We start from the raw sequence: 18,345 nt of genomic DNA, 5'->3' as shown, positions 1-18,345 counted from the left end.
GTTTCATTTATTTTCTTCATTTTTTGATTAGCTAGCTAGCTTGCTGGAAAGACAGATAAAAATAAGCCAAAGTAAGTATAAAACCTAAATGTTTATTAATCATATATCCATAGTCAGGATAGTTTCACTTTAAGTAATTAATAAACTTTTCATGCTGATACACTGTAGGAAGAAAACCCCAGCAAAAAGTATACACAGCATGCAGTACAGTTACTGTATTGTCCATCAAATCCCGAACTGAATTCATAAATAATATCCACATTAATTCCATTTACAGAGTATTGTTAACATGAAAACACAAAACACATTGGCCTAACGTTAAAAAAGTACATTGTAAAATTATTAAAATAGATATTTTCTTGGACGAATAAATGTTTAGAAATTAACTATACCAATTACACAACTGGATAGAAAATGACAAAAAGCATTGCTGACAATGTTAGATGTCACATTTAAACTCTCAAGACTTGAAACTTAAAAGTGTGGAGGGTAAGCCAGTCAATGTGAGATAGTTACAAATGAAATGGTCGATTTACAGTCATACCTTTTTGTTTTCCTTTTGGCATCAAACAATGAAATGTGACTTGTGCTGAAATTAACGTAAATCATTTTTATAACAGTGAGATATTGATGATTTGTACAACTGTAAGTCACCATAAAGCAACATACTCAACAAGTCACAATAGGTTTCATCAAACTGAGTATGCACAAGGTTTGTTGTGAGCTGACCTTTGAACTCCATTAGAAGAATACTACTCTAATCACTACTGTGTCAACGCTAAACCTACCACACAAATTCTATAACTCTGAATATATTAATGAATAATGGCATGGCAGCTGAAGAAATCAAAAGCTATTCAGACCTGTTTAAGCAGTACATTTTCAATTTTGCAATTTGCTCTTTTTTTGCAGATCAGTGCAGTTCATCAAGTGTTCACAAGAAAGTTGTTTAGGAGAGCACATGAGAAAAGCATTGTTTTTTTTTTGTTTTGTTTTTTATCTCTCCTTTACAATATCTGCCCATTCTGGGATCGTTTTAGTGATTTTACCTAATAATGTTTGATCCCAGGTTATCTATAAGGGGCAGACACTTTTACTCATGCTGTGCTTCTATAGGTGGTAATAAAGTTGACAAAGTTCTATCCATATTCATATGCAAGTTGACAGAGTAAATATTGCTGTTTTTACCCACACACTTGATTACAATATAATAAGCACATACTTTTTTACGATCAGAATTTTAAAGAAGAGCATTCACAAAACGAATCAATGTTGCAAAATGAATGACAGAGTGTGAGAAGGGATAATTGGGGCTGATCTAACAGCTTTTTTAGACTGTAGAAACTAGAGTGTTGTTAAGGACAACAATGGATAAAACGTACAATGCATAAAAATTGTCTGGCCTGTAACTTCTGAAAAAGGTGCAAATTATACTTTATTTTAAAGCAAATAACAATAAAGCATATGCATTTTATTTTTCTATTTTTTTTTTTGTTTGTTTTTTTTTGGTGAGAGAAATACGTTTGTGGTTTTATTTTTATGGTTATTGGGTTATGGAATCAGACCTTTTAATTTTGTCTACCTCGTTTTTTATTAAAGGTCAAGAATGTAGTTTAGAAGGTAGTTTAAAAATCTATAATATGTAATTTGGAGTAATTGGTAATTTAGCCTTTAGGATATCATGTAGCTTATTTTTGGCTCTGTGGTAGATTTTAATGAAATGACAAGTGATTAATTAGCTTCTAAAATCTAAAGCAGGCCTCTCACCGCATCTCAGAACAGTTGAAGCACCGTAAAACGTACCCATGCCTGCAAATGTCATGCAATATTTATACTTTAATCTATACAATTGCATAAGGGTAATTGTGGATGAAGAAAACATTGGGCTCAGATGGGAAAACCCTGTTCTTTTTTCACATTGGCAGCATCAATATTTTCAGAGGACAGTGTTTTTTATAAAACATTTTTATAAGCTTTCAGAATTTCACTTATAATTCACAAATAATTTAAGCCACCTACTAAAACTAAATAAATAACAGGCATTTGAAACTTAGGAATATAGCCAAAGTTTGCACTAAAATACTGGAAATTAAGACAGGTTCATAATACAGCAGCAACATGTTTCAAAACCAAATTAAACAAAAAGCACCTTTACACATTTAAGCAACAAAAGCCTACAAGCGTGCTTTGCCGCGGCTGTTACTTTGACCGGCCGTTCGGGAAATCTCCTGATTCTCCCGACGGCCAGTCCGACCCTGCTTGTTTGTATCATGACTGTATTAACAAGCTTGAATTCTGCCAATAATCTACTCACAGTGGTTTATCAAAAAACCCAAGCAGATACAGAGACATGAATGGCTTTTAGTGGGTATGATTTTGCCTTATTTAGATTTAACAAAAGATTGCTTATTTGTCTGTAATTTAATAATCGGAATGCAGGACATTACTTACTTCACAAGGCACTATTTTTTGTTATTGAATTGCTGTCAAAGGGGTGGGAGGAGAGGGTGTACAGCTGTGCCTCTGACAGCAGTCTGGTTAGTTCACAGAAAGAAGCACATGTGAATAATGGATGTACACAGAAGGGAGTGAGATTTTATCTTGAGGAGGAACAGAAAGAGGAGGAGATAGAATTAAAGATGTAACCAGTGGATTTAGGACTGCATCTCTGCACGGAGCATCCAGGGAAACCAGCAACAGAACAGCAACCTGCTGGAACACAGAAACAAATCATAAATGTAAAATGCTGCTTGATCTGGCAACAAAGGAAGCATTATACATTCATAGAGGCCACTAAACGGATATGTCATTTATTGGACACGTGCTGGCCCAACATACCTGGATATGGAATTCTCAGATGTTATGTCTTTCGGAGACCGCACCGTATTAAAGTTACGCTTCGGCTGGGACACTGTATAGAAAAGGACACAAAAAGCAATTACAATCATGGTTGTGTATTGTCTTGCCATCTCAGTATCATGATGAAATGTGGGGCTGTGTTGTACTGATGTTAATTCAAGAACCACTCTTTGATGTAAAGAACATTATAAATATTGTTTAGCTTCCTGATAGGCCTAATTGTTGTGCAAAAATGTATTCCATTTTCTTTTCACAGTTAATGCTTATAATGTTTAGATTATAATAGATTTGTTAGCTATTATTTTCAAAATTCTGGACATATGTATCCCAAAACTAAATGGACAAATTCCACATGATCATACCATTTTACCACTTAAAAATGTTGTGCAAATATGCCTAAATTAAATATATGGAGAAATATATGAAAAAATCTATAGATTTCCACTTAAACAAGTACTTTAGTTACTTTTATTTGGAACTAAATGCAATCATGCAGGTGAATGTAGAATTTGGGACAATTTAAAAGAAAACTTTATGGCAATTACACATTATGGATGATAGAGGTCACTGCAAGCACAACAAACAAGATAAAACCCATTTAAAGGAATAGTTTATATACTTTGAAGGTCCAAAAAGCAAATAAAGGCAGTGTAAAGGTAATCCATATGACTCCAGTGGTTAAATTCATGTCTTTAGAAGTCAATCCCCATATACATGCATACAGTGTGTGTATATATATATATATATATATATATATATATATATATATATATATATATATATATATATATATTAGTATATAAATATATATTGTATATAAATATATATTGTATATAAATATATTATGTACTAAATTTACTATATACTATTATATTATATACATTATTTAAAAAAAGGGAAAGACGTACACATATAATCCCTAAAGGAAATATCTCCCTAGCTAATGATTAGCACAAGATATGCATGCTCTTATCATTATACTTACTAGTCACCTGATGGACTTTCTTCACTAGTGTCCCATCCCCCTCGGAGTCTTTGGGCCCTCCAATTCTACAAAATTTCAAAGAAAACAAAATTAAAAAAATATTATTTATGCTTTTTGAAAAACTGCATTCTTCAGTCTCTAATCAAATCGTATATAAGCAACTTTGTTCAATAATTAGGCTACTTGCAAATATTTGGTTTGAAGTTTCCACACTTTTTTCACACATCTTACACCAGATGGTTTTGCAAAGACTTTATAGACTGTATTTCAACACCTAGGCCCCACCCCATAACACTGTTCTAAAACTCTCTCATTGTCATTAAGTCAAGACAGAGTGGAACCTTTGCTGCAAATGATTTTGATATCCAGAAAGAAAAGGAAAACACACACAATGTTCCGCTCATATGCTTTCAGCAAAAATTAGTGACAAACAGTGAAACAGTGACAAATGACACCTATACTACAGAACAGTGTCCTGTTTTACAGTAATCCACATTGTGTCTCTGTAAACATGTTTTTCTCTGGAGATTTTTACCTCTGAACACGGGATGGTGGTGCAAAAACCCCATATTTGGGCAAACAGTGGAAGTAACGCACTCCAAATACACTGCCGTCATGCTTTCCAGTGGGCTGCTCCAATTCCACACCAAACCAATATCCTGATTTGAAGAATATGCACGCACGCGCACACACACGTGCCCAGACAGATCATTAGAAACTTCCTTAAACAGTTAAAAATACTGTGACATAAATACTAGTACTTTTATAAGCAATATTACATTATTTATAAAGGTCTTGCACTGCACAATGTCTTACATATTCTCAGTATTTTACACCATTAGCTTAGATCATCATAAAAACATACCAGGAGCAAAGTCTGTCTTTCCAAAGAAGCGGACTATTCCTTGCTTTTGGCCGGCCACCAGCACCTGATCCCCAACTTCAACCTTCACTCCATCAGGATCCAAACCCCCAGACAGAGACTTCTTTCTCGGAACTGGTTGAAAATCAAATAAAAAATGCAACAACTCAGAAGACAAACTTCAGGTGTTGAATAGAGCTTTGAATTATTCAAATACAAGTAATGTGACTACTGTTGCATACAATATTTTAAGTGGTCAGGGATAATCAGGAGTCTAAACCACAATCTGATTCCTAGCGGAGCTCTGAAAAAGCTGCACATTGTTACTTCAGCAGGACAACTTGAGCGTAAGCACTCACTCTTCTCGCGATCTTTCTCTTTTTTCTCTTTCTTGATCTTGCCGGTCACACGAGACAAATCCATGCGAGGGGTTTTGGGGGTGGAGGTGACAGAAGAGGGGGTCTGTTCAACAGCTTTGCTGATTTTTGACACAGGGGTGAAGATACCTGCAAAACAAATCAGTATATCAAACATCAAACTCTGGATATAACATCAAAATACAGTGCTTTTCATGACAATAAAAAAGCTTAAAAAAAAAGGAGTTTTGTGGCAGCACAGAGAACAAAGTTACAAATCATGAAATAAATTAAGTAATAAAACACACCTTGTTTTGGGGAGCAGATAAAATAGCGGATCCCACCCACACTCCCGTCGTTCTTGCCCTCTGGCTCATCCAGCTCAATGCCCACCCATTGCCCGCTGGCGAAATCAGTGGTGCCACAGAAACGGAGGGTGCCAGTCTGCAGGAGAGAGGCAGACTTCATCATGATGGGTGCATTCATTTACTTTAGTCGACAGAAACTCTACTTTCATTTGGACATATTTGGAAACCTATTTAAGCTGTGCAATGAGGCAAACAAAGCCTTTGTTTATGTACCTCTGAATTATGTCTAAAGATTGCGACGTGCCAAGTATTATGTCTTATGATAAAAGTCTTGCTCACAGTTAAAAAATACAATGCTAATGAAGCCAATATATAATGCATCAGTTAACAACCTCACCTTCATGTCGTCCAGCACCACACGGCCCCCAAGTTTGAGGCCCAGGGAAGAGAGCATGAGGTTTCCGGGGATGTTGTCATAGTTTGGCAGGGTGGCACGGGGAAGGTTACAGCTGAGCGGCACTGCATCCAGCAGCAACTGCTTCAGCTCTTTAGCCACCATAGCAGCCTCTGTTTTATCCAGACTCATGTCTATGGGGTCAGGAACGACCTCGGCAGGGTCTTGACCTTTATCATTCTGTTAAACATGGAATAAGAGTTTATGCTAATTTGTGATAAACCAATATATCGACCAGGCCTGTTTTTCACAATTTTTCATCACTTGTGTGCCTTCAATAATTCATTTAAAAATATAATATAAATATTCCGTGTACAGTAGTTTCTCAGTTAATATGAGGTTATAAAAGCTAGATGCATAATAATTATAGAAGAATATATACAATAATATATATATATATATATATATATATATATATATATATATATATATATATATATATATATATATATATATATATTGCCCTAATCAGTTGTCATTTTTTGCTGTCATAAATCGTACATATACATACAGTATACAGTATATACACAGTATTGACCCTCTTCGTTCTATGTATAGGAATTGGCCTTTGAAAAACCCACATACTGTATGTTGATCATTAATGTTACAGTAGTAGTGAAGCATCACAGACGTCTAAAACACTGATTCAAAAGGAAGTGGATTTGGGACGTAGCCAGTTCAGCGAATTAACTCAATGAAATGAACTGTACATTTAAATCATCAGTTTTAAAAGTACAGTTTAAATCATCATGCTTACTCTGACAGAGGGGTTGGCTCCATGTTCCAGCAGACACTTGACGGCGCCCAGGCAGAGGTTGGAGGCGGCAATGTGCAGGGCTGTGCCATGATAAAAATCACTACAGGTGGAGTTGAGCACTGTGTAGAGAAAGAAACAACTGATACGACAGCAGATATAACATTGCATTTTTTATTTCCAAACAACGAAAGTGAATGGTGATTGAAGGTAACATTCTGCCTAACATCTCCTTTTATGTTCCAAGGAAGAAAGTAATATGTGGTTGGAACAACATGAGGGTGAGTAAATGATGACAGAATTAAACATTTTGGGTAAACAATTCCTTTAAGTTTAATGACTTGGAAGAAGCTTCCAGATGCCATTATAAACAGACATTTGTATGGAGCCAAGCTAAGGATACAAACATTGTGTATGCTTTTTAAAATCACCTTTAGGCTTGGAGGCTTTGAGCAAAACGCGGATCAGTTCTGGCACATCGAAGTAAGCTGCATAATGGAGAGCGTTCATGTTGGTCCAACGACTGCGCAGACTCACATCAGCACCCAGAGCTATGAGCTGATTGGACAGCCGGAGCGCTGCCTCAGGATCACCTGAGAGGAAAACACATAGTTACTATAGCAACTGTCACATGCTTCAGGCATGTCATTATGACAGGCAAAAGTAAAATAAATGGCAATTTTATGCTTTTAAAGAATTAAAACTAAAAGTAATTCAAATTTAATGACCTCAATGCTGCAATTACAGAGCAATTTCACATTTCTAGGGTGGATCCTGGATTATGAGGTATGTCTGGGCAAAGATTCAGCATTCCAATGGCTAGCAGTGACACTTACCCACTCCATGAGCTCCCGCTTTGCAGCAGTAGTGGAGAAGAGTCATATCTGTCAGGCCGTCGCGGTCGTTGACATGGCAACCTCGCTTTAAAATCTGAAAGTGAAAATGTGACAGAACATAAAGAGAAAGAAATAATCAGAGAAAGAGAAGAGACTAACTAGTGTTAACTGAAACTGCAATGCCTATACCAATAATTATTTTAAAATGGTCTTTCTATGTCTTGCTTAAGTCTATATAAAACTCAAGTCAAATGGTAAAAAACTAACAAAAACAAACTGAAAGGATGAATTTAAAAAAAAAAAAAAAATAAATTATATATATATACATATATATATATATATATATATATATATATATATATATATATATATATATATATATATATATAATTGTGCCACCATATTAATTTATTTCATTATAAAACTAAAACTGTATTTAAAAAAAAAAAAAAAAAAAAAGACAATTTCAGCCAATAAGTGTCCAACATAGATGGGAACTCCTTCAATACTGTTTAAAAATCATCCCAGGGTGATACCTCAAGAAGTTGGTTGAGAAAATGTCAAGAGTACATTTCTGCAAATTCTATGCAAAGGGTGACTACTTTGAAGATGCTAAAATATAACACCGTTTTGATTATTTGGGACTTTTTTAGACACAACACAACTCCTATAGTTCCATTTCTGTTCTTCCATAGTTTTGATGACTTTACTATTATACATAAATATGAAAAATAATAATAATAAAGAATGAGCAAGTGACCCTAAACTTTTGACCGGTAGTGTATATATATATATATACACTGAATAGAATATAATAACCCTGTGACTGACTGCCATCCATCAGGAATCCAATTAATAACTAATGAAGACTAGTAGACAATTATGCTCTTGAGTAGATGCAGCTTTTAACAGTAAATGGCCACTTTCAAAGCTGGACGAGAGCTATATTAGTCAGATGCACTCTAATGATGAAATATTGTATCAGTTAATACTAATGCTATGTGACTGAAAGAAGCCTTTTTGCTGAGTCACTCTTAACATGGCAGTTCCTCAATGTATAGCAGCCATTTTCTGATGAAACAAACTATCAGCAGGGAGCATGTTTATTATTGATTGAAATGTTTGATTCAAGGAACCCACTACTGACAGTGCAAACAACATTTCTGAAAATGAACGTATTTACATTACACAGAAAATGACAACATAAGACTGACAGATTATAATACATAAAACAGTGAGGTCAACTCCAATTATGAAAAATGTCAACCATCCAAAATGTTGTTACATGAAATTCTTTAAGAACATCCATATGCTAACTCCTAAAAGTTACTTCAGAAAGTTGACAAAAATAACCTTTAGCAGATATCGCATTCAAATTTTACAGTCTTTCTCTTCCTGGAAAATGGACAAAAAGTTCTATGGCTTGCACTCACAGGTGTGTCCAAATTTTTGACCAGTAAAATGCTCTCTAGAATGAGTATGTCCCTAATACCACCTGCTTCTGACTTGCAAAAGTAAGTAACAAATCCCACCCCACCCAACTTCCAGTTTCAACAGGAAATTAGCACAAGAAAGAAAACAGCATTTGTCAAGCAATTTTATGGGGTCTTTAAAATTCTACACAAGATATTCCTCCACCTGCAATCTGTTTAACTTCAGAACTAATCTTAGTTCATCACAAACAAGGCTTTTACTTTCCAGACTTCTGATGTTTTACCACAGTGGTTCTGATCCAGGGAGCTAGACCCACAAGAAGGCCTCAACACACTTCCAAGAGGGCCTCGATTTGACTTAAAATTGATTTAAAATAAGAAATATTAAAATAATAAAAATAATTCAACTTAAATAAAATGCTAAAAATACTTTAAGATTTTGATTAATTATTTTAATCAGACAAGTGTAGTTTCGGGCGAGGGGGCCTTCAAATATTGTCTTGGACAGTGCCTTGGAGTCATAAAGGTTGAGAACCATTGTGTGTCACTTGTTGGATGCAGTGAGCAGACTGATCTCACAGTAAATTCGGAAACAGTAGAATGACTGTTTTTTTGTTTTTTTTTTTAGCTAAAATTGGTCTATGCTTACCGAAATTCAAAACACTGACCCCAGTCGCCAAAGTGCTGTTGGTCATTAGGGCACATGTGTAGGATATAGCTGCAGGCTGAAATCCAAAAAAGTCTGATCTGGAGCTCCAAATCGGCAGCAAAGACATACAGAGCCCCTAACCTAACCCTAACCGTGGGTGGAAGTGCCGCCCCATTTCGGAGTGGGCCCAACCCTCTTCTGGAGATTTCCCCGCCCTTTTTTAGAGTTTCTGCCCCCGTTTGGAGATCTCTGGGCTGCAGCAATGCCTACTTCAGGGGTGGACAACTATTTTGGTAAATGGGCTACATCAGGCTTTAAGTAGGCTAGTGAATATAGGGGGCCACATTGTACTCCTTTTGAGATACAATGTTCCGCACTGATTTGGTTTTTGTATCTTTTAAGCCCAGAAATAGTTGTGTACTCAATTTTCTGAAGTATATATGTGACTGATGGGACTATTCTGCAATGGCCTAAAGTACTGTATTGCTCTACAAAGGTAGATACTTTTCTATCAGTCATTAAAAAACCGAATAAAGGCTGAGCTTATTATAGATTATTTATTTTACCATTTCTACTTCCCTGTTAATGTATTATTCAATTTAACACTCTCTACATCCGGGGTCTGTTTTAATAAAGAAATTGAAAAATTATAGAACTTTTAATGTTTGTCGCAAATCGGGGGAGTTTACTTATTTTATTCTCAAAACATTACCCGTTTACACGCTAAAAGGGTCATGATGCGGGTCTTTTCAATGGTTTGACTTTCCATTCAGCACACAGCTGAATAAAACAGGCTGCATGACTATGATAAATGATTACGGCAAGAGTTAGATTAACATACAGGTGCGAGGGGACTTCAACATTTCTAAATTGCACAAATAAAAAATACATAAACATACTCATCTCATAAACATATTTTGCTCGCGTGTCAATGATTACCCCTCCACGTGTCAGTGATGCCGAGATCTACTTTTCTATTAAATTTCATCACTGAGAAGGTTTACCTGCAAACTTAGTAGCACCAAACATCACAAGCAGCCTCAAGAATCAACACAGAGTGGCCATATAACACTTTTCCTTGAGCAGAATATTGCACTAGAGATCGCAAAGTTTGTTCAAAGGGGAAAACGAGAGCTAGAAAGAGTGCACTCGCGTGCATGGTTGCCAGATTGCACAAAATAACTATAATATTAGGTGGAATATTTCCAATTTGCGCAAGTATAAATCTCAAACTGGGGGTGTTGCGTCTTTTATCTGGCAACCCTGAGCATGTTAAACGCTTGTGGAGGTGTGTTAGGTCCCAATGCAAGATAACTGAAATATCCACTGAAAATAAAAAAAACGCTTTTAGGATAAATGAGCCGCGGGCCACATTAAACCATGTCGAGGGCCGGATCCGGCCTGCAGGCTGTATGTTTCCCAGGTCTGGCCTACCTGAATGTGTGAGGTCCATTTTCTTTAGTAGGTATAGCTGCAGGCCAGAGATCTCCAAATGGGGGCGGAATCTCTAAAAGAGGGTGGGATAACTCTAGAAGGGGGTGGGGATACTCCAAAAGGGGATTGTGCCAACTTCAAAAGGGGGCGCCACTTCCACTCACTGTTAGTGTTAGGGAAAGGGTTAGATTAGGGGCTCCCTATATCTTTGCTGGTGGTCTGGAGCTTCTGCCCCTTTTTGGTGCTCTGTCTGCAGCTATATCCTTCTCCAGTTTCCGGGTGCAATGTCCATGAGGGTGCCAAAAGCAAGTGTTTTCAGGATGTAATACAGTGAAGAGGAATGCATATTTTATAAACTGATCCCCCAAACCATCAGTGGAGTTAAATTAGAGGAAAAAAATACAACTTCTGAATCACACAACCGAAGACGTTGATGCAACATGCTAACGGTCGCGCTACAGGGGAAGGTAAACAAGCTGGAGCCGATACAAAAATATCTGATAGGAGATGGTGCTTGTCGGTGAGTCCACACAATGTGGATGATCCTAGTGTACCAGAACTCTTGGAAACAACTTATTTACTTCCTGCGAGATCATAAGAGAGCTGAGCCTCACAGAGATCTGACAGGTGAAGCTGATTTAAGGCATAAATCAATGGAGAGGTCAGTCAGATGAAGGAGGCTTATTATCCCTGCAACTGCAGCACCTCTTGGGACACCCTTTCACAGTACCACATCTACTATCCAGCATACCCACATCTTTACAGACCACAATCAAAAGTAATGTGAACATGGGGGTTTAAATGTCCTTAAAATAACATATAAATCACAAGCTAAATCTGTTGTCTGTCGTTTAAACACTAAAGTTTATGTGCATGGGATATTGCCCCAAAAAGTATTTGGACACTTAAGCCATACTTAATGTATCAATGGCTTTGCATTATATAACAAATATCAAACCAAGTGGCACTTATTTTAAAGAGATATGGCACACTTTTCAAGCAAAACAATAAACAGCTAGAAGCTTGTTAGGTTTAAATGATACAACAATAAATATATTCTTCAAGATTAGGGCAAAAAAAGTATATGGACACTTTCTGGTTGTCAAATGTTAGTGGAACATGTCCACAGTTAATGTGATTAATTGAATCTGTGGTTACTCTGCTAGGACACATTTGTGAACTTGAGGGGAAATGGCTTCATACATCCACTAAAAATCCCCTTAAAACCAGTTGGCTGAATGAAACAGCTGAAATGGTTAAAAAAAGTGAAGTTTGCAGATGCCACTTCGTTTGATATTATGTTATGTAAAGAAATTAAATTCATACATTTTTAACTGTGACTTAAGGTGCTCGAATACTTTTTGGCACCACTGTATACCTAAGGACAGAAAGAAATCAGTGTGACAGTAAGAAATATGACCCTTTCTCAAGACAGCATGACTAAAATGAAAACATACAAAATTAAAAACTGTAAATATAGCATATCCAAACAGTACAATACCCTTGGCCATACTAAATAAAAAACCTTTGGCATAAGACAAGTGTCTATATGAGAAAACATAATGATTCACATGCTTATTTTGGAATAATAGAGTAGAAAGACTTTCAGCATGTAGTGGGATAGTCCACTAATGTTCTTGTATTGCAATCAAGTCACTATCGCAAAAGTTACTAGAAAAGTTAATTTATATTATATAAAAGCAAATGTGAATGTGCAATCTTTCTGCAGGGCAAAAGAGCCCTCTGTACTCTGAACTCACAGCACCTTAAAATTATTTCCTAAAAATGCTTTAGATGCTAAGTTGACAACATTTGCTCTGACATGTAAGGACTAGCTGATTTCTCTCCCAAAACGTTAAGAGGACAAAGCCTTTAACAAGTTTAAATACAAACCATTCCATGTGGGAATTGAAGCCAGTTAATTCATCGATAGGTCATATTACACAGAAATACCAGCAGCCAAATGGAAACTCAATACATCTCTCTATAAATCCTGACAACAATTCTGTGTTAATTGCATTATTTATGGTTCACTTTTACTAGGTCACTGTCTTCATCCAATAGGTTTAAAACTAATAAAATACACTTTCAAGATTGCAAGAATCAGGCGTGTCTACATCTGGCCAAATACTTAAAATTGAAGTACACTGTTCTCACCTCATTGCCTATGATATCGATCTTGTGCTGAACTTGTGGAACCCACTGGCGGATGATGGCGAATAGCTCTGGGATTGTGGTCAGAGGGTCAATCAGAATCTCCATACACGCTGGATCATTTGGGTCAAAGAAGGTGAACGCTGGAATAGAAAAGCAGGATATATAAAATGGGCAAAGAAGTTTTCAGACATAAAGTAATTAAACCATTAAGATGGTGTTTTACCACTACATACTGTGCTGTGAATTTATCAGATTAGACAAAATCTATTTAATTTTTATATCCAGGTTTAATAACATGTAGGACAGGAGTTCCTCTTTTTCGCTGTAAAATATTTGTAAAAGGCAGAACCAGAGGTAGATCGGGTGGCTAGTTGAGAAACCCACCATAGTCCTTGGGATGTGGAGCCTGTGCAGATGGATGCACCATGGGTTTCTTGCGAGGTTCATGAACAGGGCTGGTGAACTCAGATGCTGGTTGTGCCTCTTCCACCTCAGAAGTTTTCTCTTTAGTCATTCTGTTTGATGTGATTGGGCCTGGACATAAACAATGTGCATTGTTAGGACTAAAACCCACTGCCACTTCACAATTTACAAAGGCATCAGATGCTGTCAATTCACTCCAGATTACATGAAATGTTTTAACCGGTACTATGTTGAAGGGATGATTTTGTTTTGTTGTTTTAAAGGAATAGTTCACCCAAAAATGAAAAATTTCTCCTCATCCCGGATGTGCATGATTTTCATTCTTCAGCAGAAAACAAATGAAGATTTTTAGAAGAATATCTTAGCTCTGTAGGTCCTCACAATGTAATTGAATGGGTTCCAAAATTTGTAAGCTCTAAAAATCACATAAAGGCAGCATATAAGTAATCCATACTACTCCAGTGGTTAAATCAATGTCTTCAGATGCGATTTGATAGGTGTGGGTGAGAAACAGTCCATTTTTACTACTAATTGTCCTCCCTGCTCAGTCAATCTCCACTTTAACTTTCACATTCTCTTTCTAGTGTTTTTGGTGAGTCACATTCTTCATGCATATACCCCCTACTGGGCAGGGAGAAGAATTTCTAAGTAAGACTAACATACTGCCTAAAATCTCCTTTTGTGTTCCATGGAGGAAATAAATTGGATAACATGAGGGTGAGTAAATCATAACAGAATTCTGGGTGAACTATCCCTTTAAAGAAATAGCATAAAGCCAATTCAATAAAAAAGTCTGTCCAAAAAGTCGCAACAGAAAAGAATGGCTATTTTGGCCAATACATCTTACAACACTTGATAACTCATTATAAAACTGTTTCTGGATTAATCTGTGACCATTATTCCATTAAAGCATGGGACACTAAAAGAACAGAGTCCTCTTTTTGCACTCTCAGCATATGACAAAAACATCAACAAGAAATCTGCCATCATTAGATCACTGTTTTACTTTGGAATTATGCTTTAAAAATGTACAAAGAGTTTTTTTTTGTTGTTTTGTTTATGTTCTAACAATAAATAATTTCCATTGAACATGGATTGGATCTGTTGAAGATATGACAGGCCAAAATTGTATATGGAGCCACAATAAAAGATAAATAGAAGTTAAAAAGATCAAATGAAAACTAAATATGATACATGATGGCTGATATGAAAAAAGGTTATTTTGTACTTCTTAAACATTTTCGAACTTCAGTTTTTGCACACATTTTATATGTATGTACTGTATATTATAGAACATTACAAATACTTCCTATGCATATGTTGGGCAATTCCACGTAAATGTCAACCACATGGAAACTTAAAACATTTAAACCAAAGGAACAAAAACCCCTTTTAAATTCTGTATTTTAGTGGTATAATGGATAAGGGATAATGCTGTCCAGACCGCTAGAGTGCGCTGCTTGCTCACACAGTGCTGACCGAAGTGCTGAGTGCAGACTGCCTACATTTTAAAATGCAGCCTTTTAAGGTTTAGTAATCGTGCCAGGCCAAATTGTGATTTCAGTCTTAATTCAATCAATCATGCAGCATTAATGGATATCATACTGATGTCTCAGAAGTCAAAGTCTGCTGGTTTAAAAGCGTTTTCAATGCTTTCCATCGTTGTGTCAACCTATAGACAAGTGCCATTTTCACAGCTGTCACGTCCGTTTATGCCAGTTTTTACGCATTAATGTTAGAACAAGAAAGAATTTTTTTTTAATTTTACATGTTCTTTTACGTATTGAGACTGTTATTATTTCTGGAATGTGCATTTAAATTCAAGTTTTAGCAAAGAGTTACTAATTAATTATAAATCAACCATCGTTTTTTTATATCAGCGTTATCATGCTTATAACCGATATGCAGATGGTTTTCATTTGGTCAATAATTGGCCGATAAATATCGGCAGCCGATACATCAGTGCATCTCTAAATTAAAGCAACTGTAATTTACACTGTAATTCAGACAACCGTAGCTGTATTCTGCTGTAATGTAGCTATAACATCAGCCATGAAAATAACATTCAGAGGCCAGTCTCAAATAAATGGACAAACACATGCTTCCAGAACCAAGCTAAGTGCACAAACGAGTATGCAAATATTCAAATATCTTTGTTTTATTAAATTAATTTGAAAGTTATCACAAATGTTTGGAAATCGAGTTAGAATATTGGATCACCATTTAACATATGTCAGTAACACCAGAATTTTGCAACTAGACCGCATCTGAAGACTACGGGTACTACTTGTTATTATTTAGGAAAAAACACACAATGTATTGTAGAACTGGAATGAAATATCATTGGCATGAAAAAAATTAAATAACAAAACACTTAGAATGTGAAATCTCCAAAATCCCATTATGATTAATCATTCTTTTAAGCATTATGCAATCACAAATACCTCCACAAAGATGACACTCTTTATACATTGTGCAACCCTGGGTAAAATGACTGATTAACCAGAATTGATTTAGATTTTGATCAGGATCCATCACAATCCCCATTTTAAGAGATGCCTGGTTACTCAGTATTTGATATTGCTAAGCGATGCCAGTACCTATGTAAATATTTTTAGGAGACAAATGGTCAAACTAAAAATAAGCATTCAATATCACTCACTATTTATAATCACACACTATATATTCATCCAATGGATATGTACACTGCTTCTGGAATGTGATAAGCCCACACATTAGCCAAGTGTGGTACTGCAAGCTTGTAATGTCCTTCTTTTGCATCTGTGGAGGACCTTGGTAGTGTTTATGCACTAAAACAATGTGAGTCATTCACACAAATTGACTTTATAGCAAGAGATTTTCCTTTCTTGCAGTAAAAATGGTCAAGACCTTCTATCAGAATTTAATTACATTTGAAAATGACATCCCTAACAGTATTAATATTTCTTGGTGTGTGCATGATAGCTGCAATGTTAAGATTAAAAGATCAAAGCTTTCTCAACTAATTAACAGAAATGTATAATATAGATAATAAAACAATCACATTTTAATATTCAACTGCAATTGAGTAAACAACTAAATATACAGTATATATATATATATATATATATATATATATATATATATATATATATATATATATATGACACACACACACACACACACTATATTATTACTTAATATAGTAATAATAATATCAGTATGATAATATCATTAAAAAATGCATTAGTCTATTAGAAATGTGTTAACAGTTAACAATATAACAATATCAAGACTGTTCACTCATTTATTCAAATGCTGTCCTCAATCGCCCCATTAGTAAAATATAGGGTTAGTCAATATAATACACAGCTGAAGATTTTTTACACAAATGCCAAAGGACATTTCAGATGTATTATCGCTGGATATTTTATTTTGAGATGTTCTACAATAGTCAACCAAAAAAGGGGCGTATTCAGAAATGGATTACTCACAAAGGCAATGAGCGCTGTCTTCAATCTCTCAGTGTTTTTGATTAAAAAATAGATTTTGATCAACCAAAATCATCTAAAAACGGTCTCTCTCGACAAGACATGGAGAAGCAGGTACACAACGACGCGTATTATAACGTTTTCTTATAAAGCATGTCAGTCTTTCTTGCCCTGTGTCAACCAGAAAACATGGACGCTCAATCACGCAGCACTTGAAAAACAAGCAGGCTACTGTTCACGCCGAAAAACACAATTGCTATTTACATCCCGTTAATCTTACCTGCCATTGCAAAATAATAACCGTCTTACCTGAAAGCAAGCCACAAAATCGTTTCTTGTCTCTGTTGTCAGCGTCGGGTTGAGATTAATGCGATGGAGGATGTAGGGATGCTGCGCCTTGTCCTTCTTTCAGCCTGCGTCACGGATGTGACTCACGCCTGGACCACTCTCCTCCAAGCTCCATTCACATCCCTCAACCAAACTTGATACTCAGTCTAGAATTTGCTTGATGAAGAGTGCTGTACATTAAGTTTTCAAGAGACTCAAAACGAATTACAAATGGAACAAAATTATTTATGTATTATTATTTCATTTACTTTTTGTCTTCGTAGCGAATTTAAAACGATTACACGAAGTGATTTATAGGGGTCGTTCAGACCGAACGCGTTCTTGCATTTAAAAAAAAAAAGCTAAACGCAACGCATCCAACAGAACGCGAGGTCTCGATACGCACTATTTAAAAGTTGACGTTCTATTTTTGCGTTCGGTGTGAATGTTATTCTGGCGCCTGACATTTGTTATAGCCACTTAATAATGGACGAAACCAGTGGCGTCAGTTTCATCTGAACACTGGGGAGGACACGTCAACGCATCGCTAAACTCCGACATAAGTTTGGACAAAACATTTGTGAATGGATTAGATTTACTGTGTTTAATATCAATGGATATACATGTAAACATTTCCCAAAAGGTCCTGGCCAAATTTCCCCCATTTTCGTCTTTTATTCATAATTGCCTCCTAATAATCCTCCTAAAGATACATGCATTATCTACAATGTTTTTTGTTTAATTATTATTATTATTATTATTATTATTATATATATATGTAGCCTATATAGGATTGCTGAAAACATGTATTCCTCGTGTTGAGCTTCTTATTATACATCTACATAATGTTATGCACTTATGTGCTTGTGTTCCTAGCTTAACTGGTAGAACATGGCGTGAGCAGTTGCGAGGTTGTGTGTCAGATTTCCAAGGTATGCATGGACTGGTTTGCATGTTGTTCTTTGAATAGAAACGTCTGCCAAAGGTATATAATTTAGCTTGAAAAGAACAATGTCTGTACAGAATGTTTTTTCAGGC

General features: G+C 35.8%; 1 protein-coding gene across 2 annotated transcripts; it reads right to left on the bottom strand.

Moving 5' to 3' along the window:
* Nucleotides 1-78: 78 nt before the first annotated feature.
* On the bottom strand, nucleotides 79-17,411 carry clip3 (CAP-GLY domain containing linker protein 3). 2 transcript variants are annotated; one of them, XM_051665877.1, is made up of 14 exons: nucleotides 17,290-17,411; nucleotides 13,472-13,621; nucleotides 13,088-13,227; nucleotides 7,415-7,508; nucleotides 7,010-7,171; nucleotides 6,582-6,700; nucleotides 5,768-6,004; nucleotides 5,371-5,506; nucleotides 5,066-5,212; nucleotides 4,710-4,841; nucleotides 4,380-4,503; nucleotides 3,845-3,909; nucleotides 2,839-2,911; nucleotides 79-2,712 (listed from the first exon to the last, which is right to left on the bottom strand). In XM_051665877.1, the coding sequence occupies exons 2-14, from the start codon at nucleotides 13,599-13,601 to the stop codon at nucleotides 2,655-2,657; spliced, it is 1,617 nt and encodes a 538-aa protein (XP_051521837.1). In that variant the 5' UTR covers nucleotides 13,602-13,621; nucleotides 17,290-17,411; the 3' UTR covers nucleotides 79-2,654. The 2 variants fall into 2 exon arrangements, with proteins under 2 accessions (XP_051521837.1, XP_051521838.1); XM_051665878.1 differs by having other exon boundaries at nucleotides 79-2,709.
* Nucleotides 17,412-18,345: the final 934 nt, after the last annotated feature.

The sequence above is a fragment of the Myxocyprinus asiaticus genome, chromosome 31, assembly GCF_019703515.2.
Source record: "Myxocyprinus asiaticus isolate MX2 ecotype Aquarium Trade chromosome 31, UBuf_Myxa_2, whole genome shotgun sequence".
Taxonomy (NCBI): Eukaryota; Metazoa; Chordata; class Actinopteri; order Cypriniformes; family Catostomidae; genus Myxocyprinus; species Myxocyprinus asiaticus.
The sequence above is the reverse complement of the archived record's forward strand: the minus strand, read 5'-3'. Positions and strand labels throughout refer to the sequence as shown.

What these genes read in the sequence shown, in the direction of transcription:
- clip3 (XM_051665877.1), bottom strand. Translation starts at nt 13,601, where the DNA reads ATGACTAAAGAGAAAACTTCTGAGGTGGAAGAGGCACAACCAGCATCT. An exon ending in TGGTGCTGGACGACATGAAG is followed by an intron (nt 5,507 to 5,767) that starts GTGAGGTTGTTA and finishes TCTCTCCTGCAG; the next exon opens with ACTGGCACCCTCCGTTTCTG. An exon ending in TATCTGCTCCCCAAAACAAG is followed by an intron (nt 5,213 to 5,370) that starts GTGTGTTTTATT and finishes TTTGTTTTGCAG; the next exon opens with GTATCTTCACCCCTGTGTCA.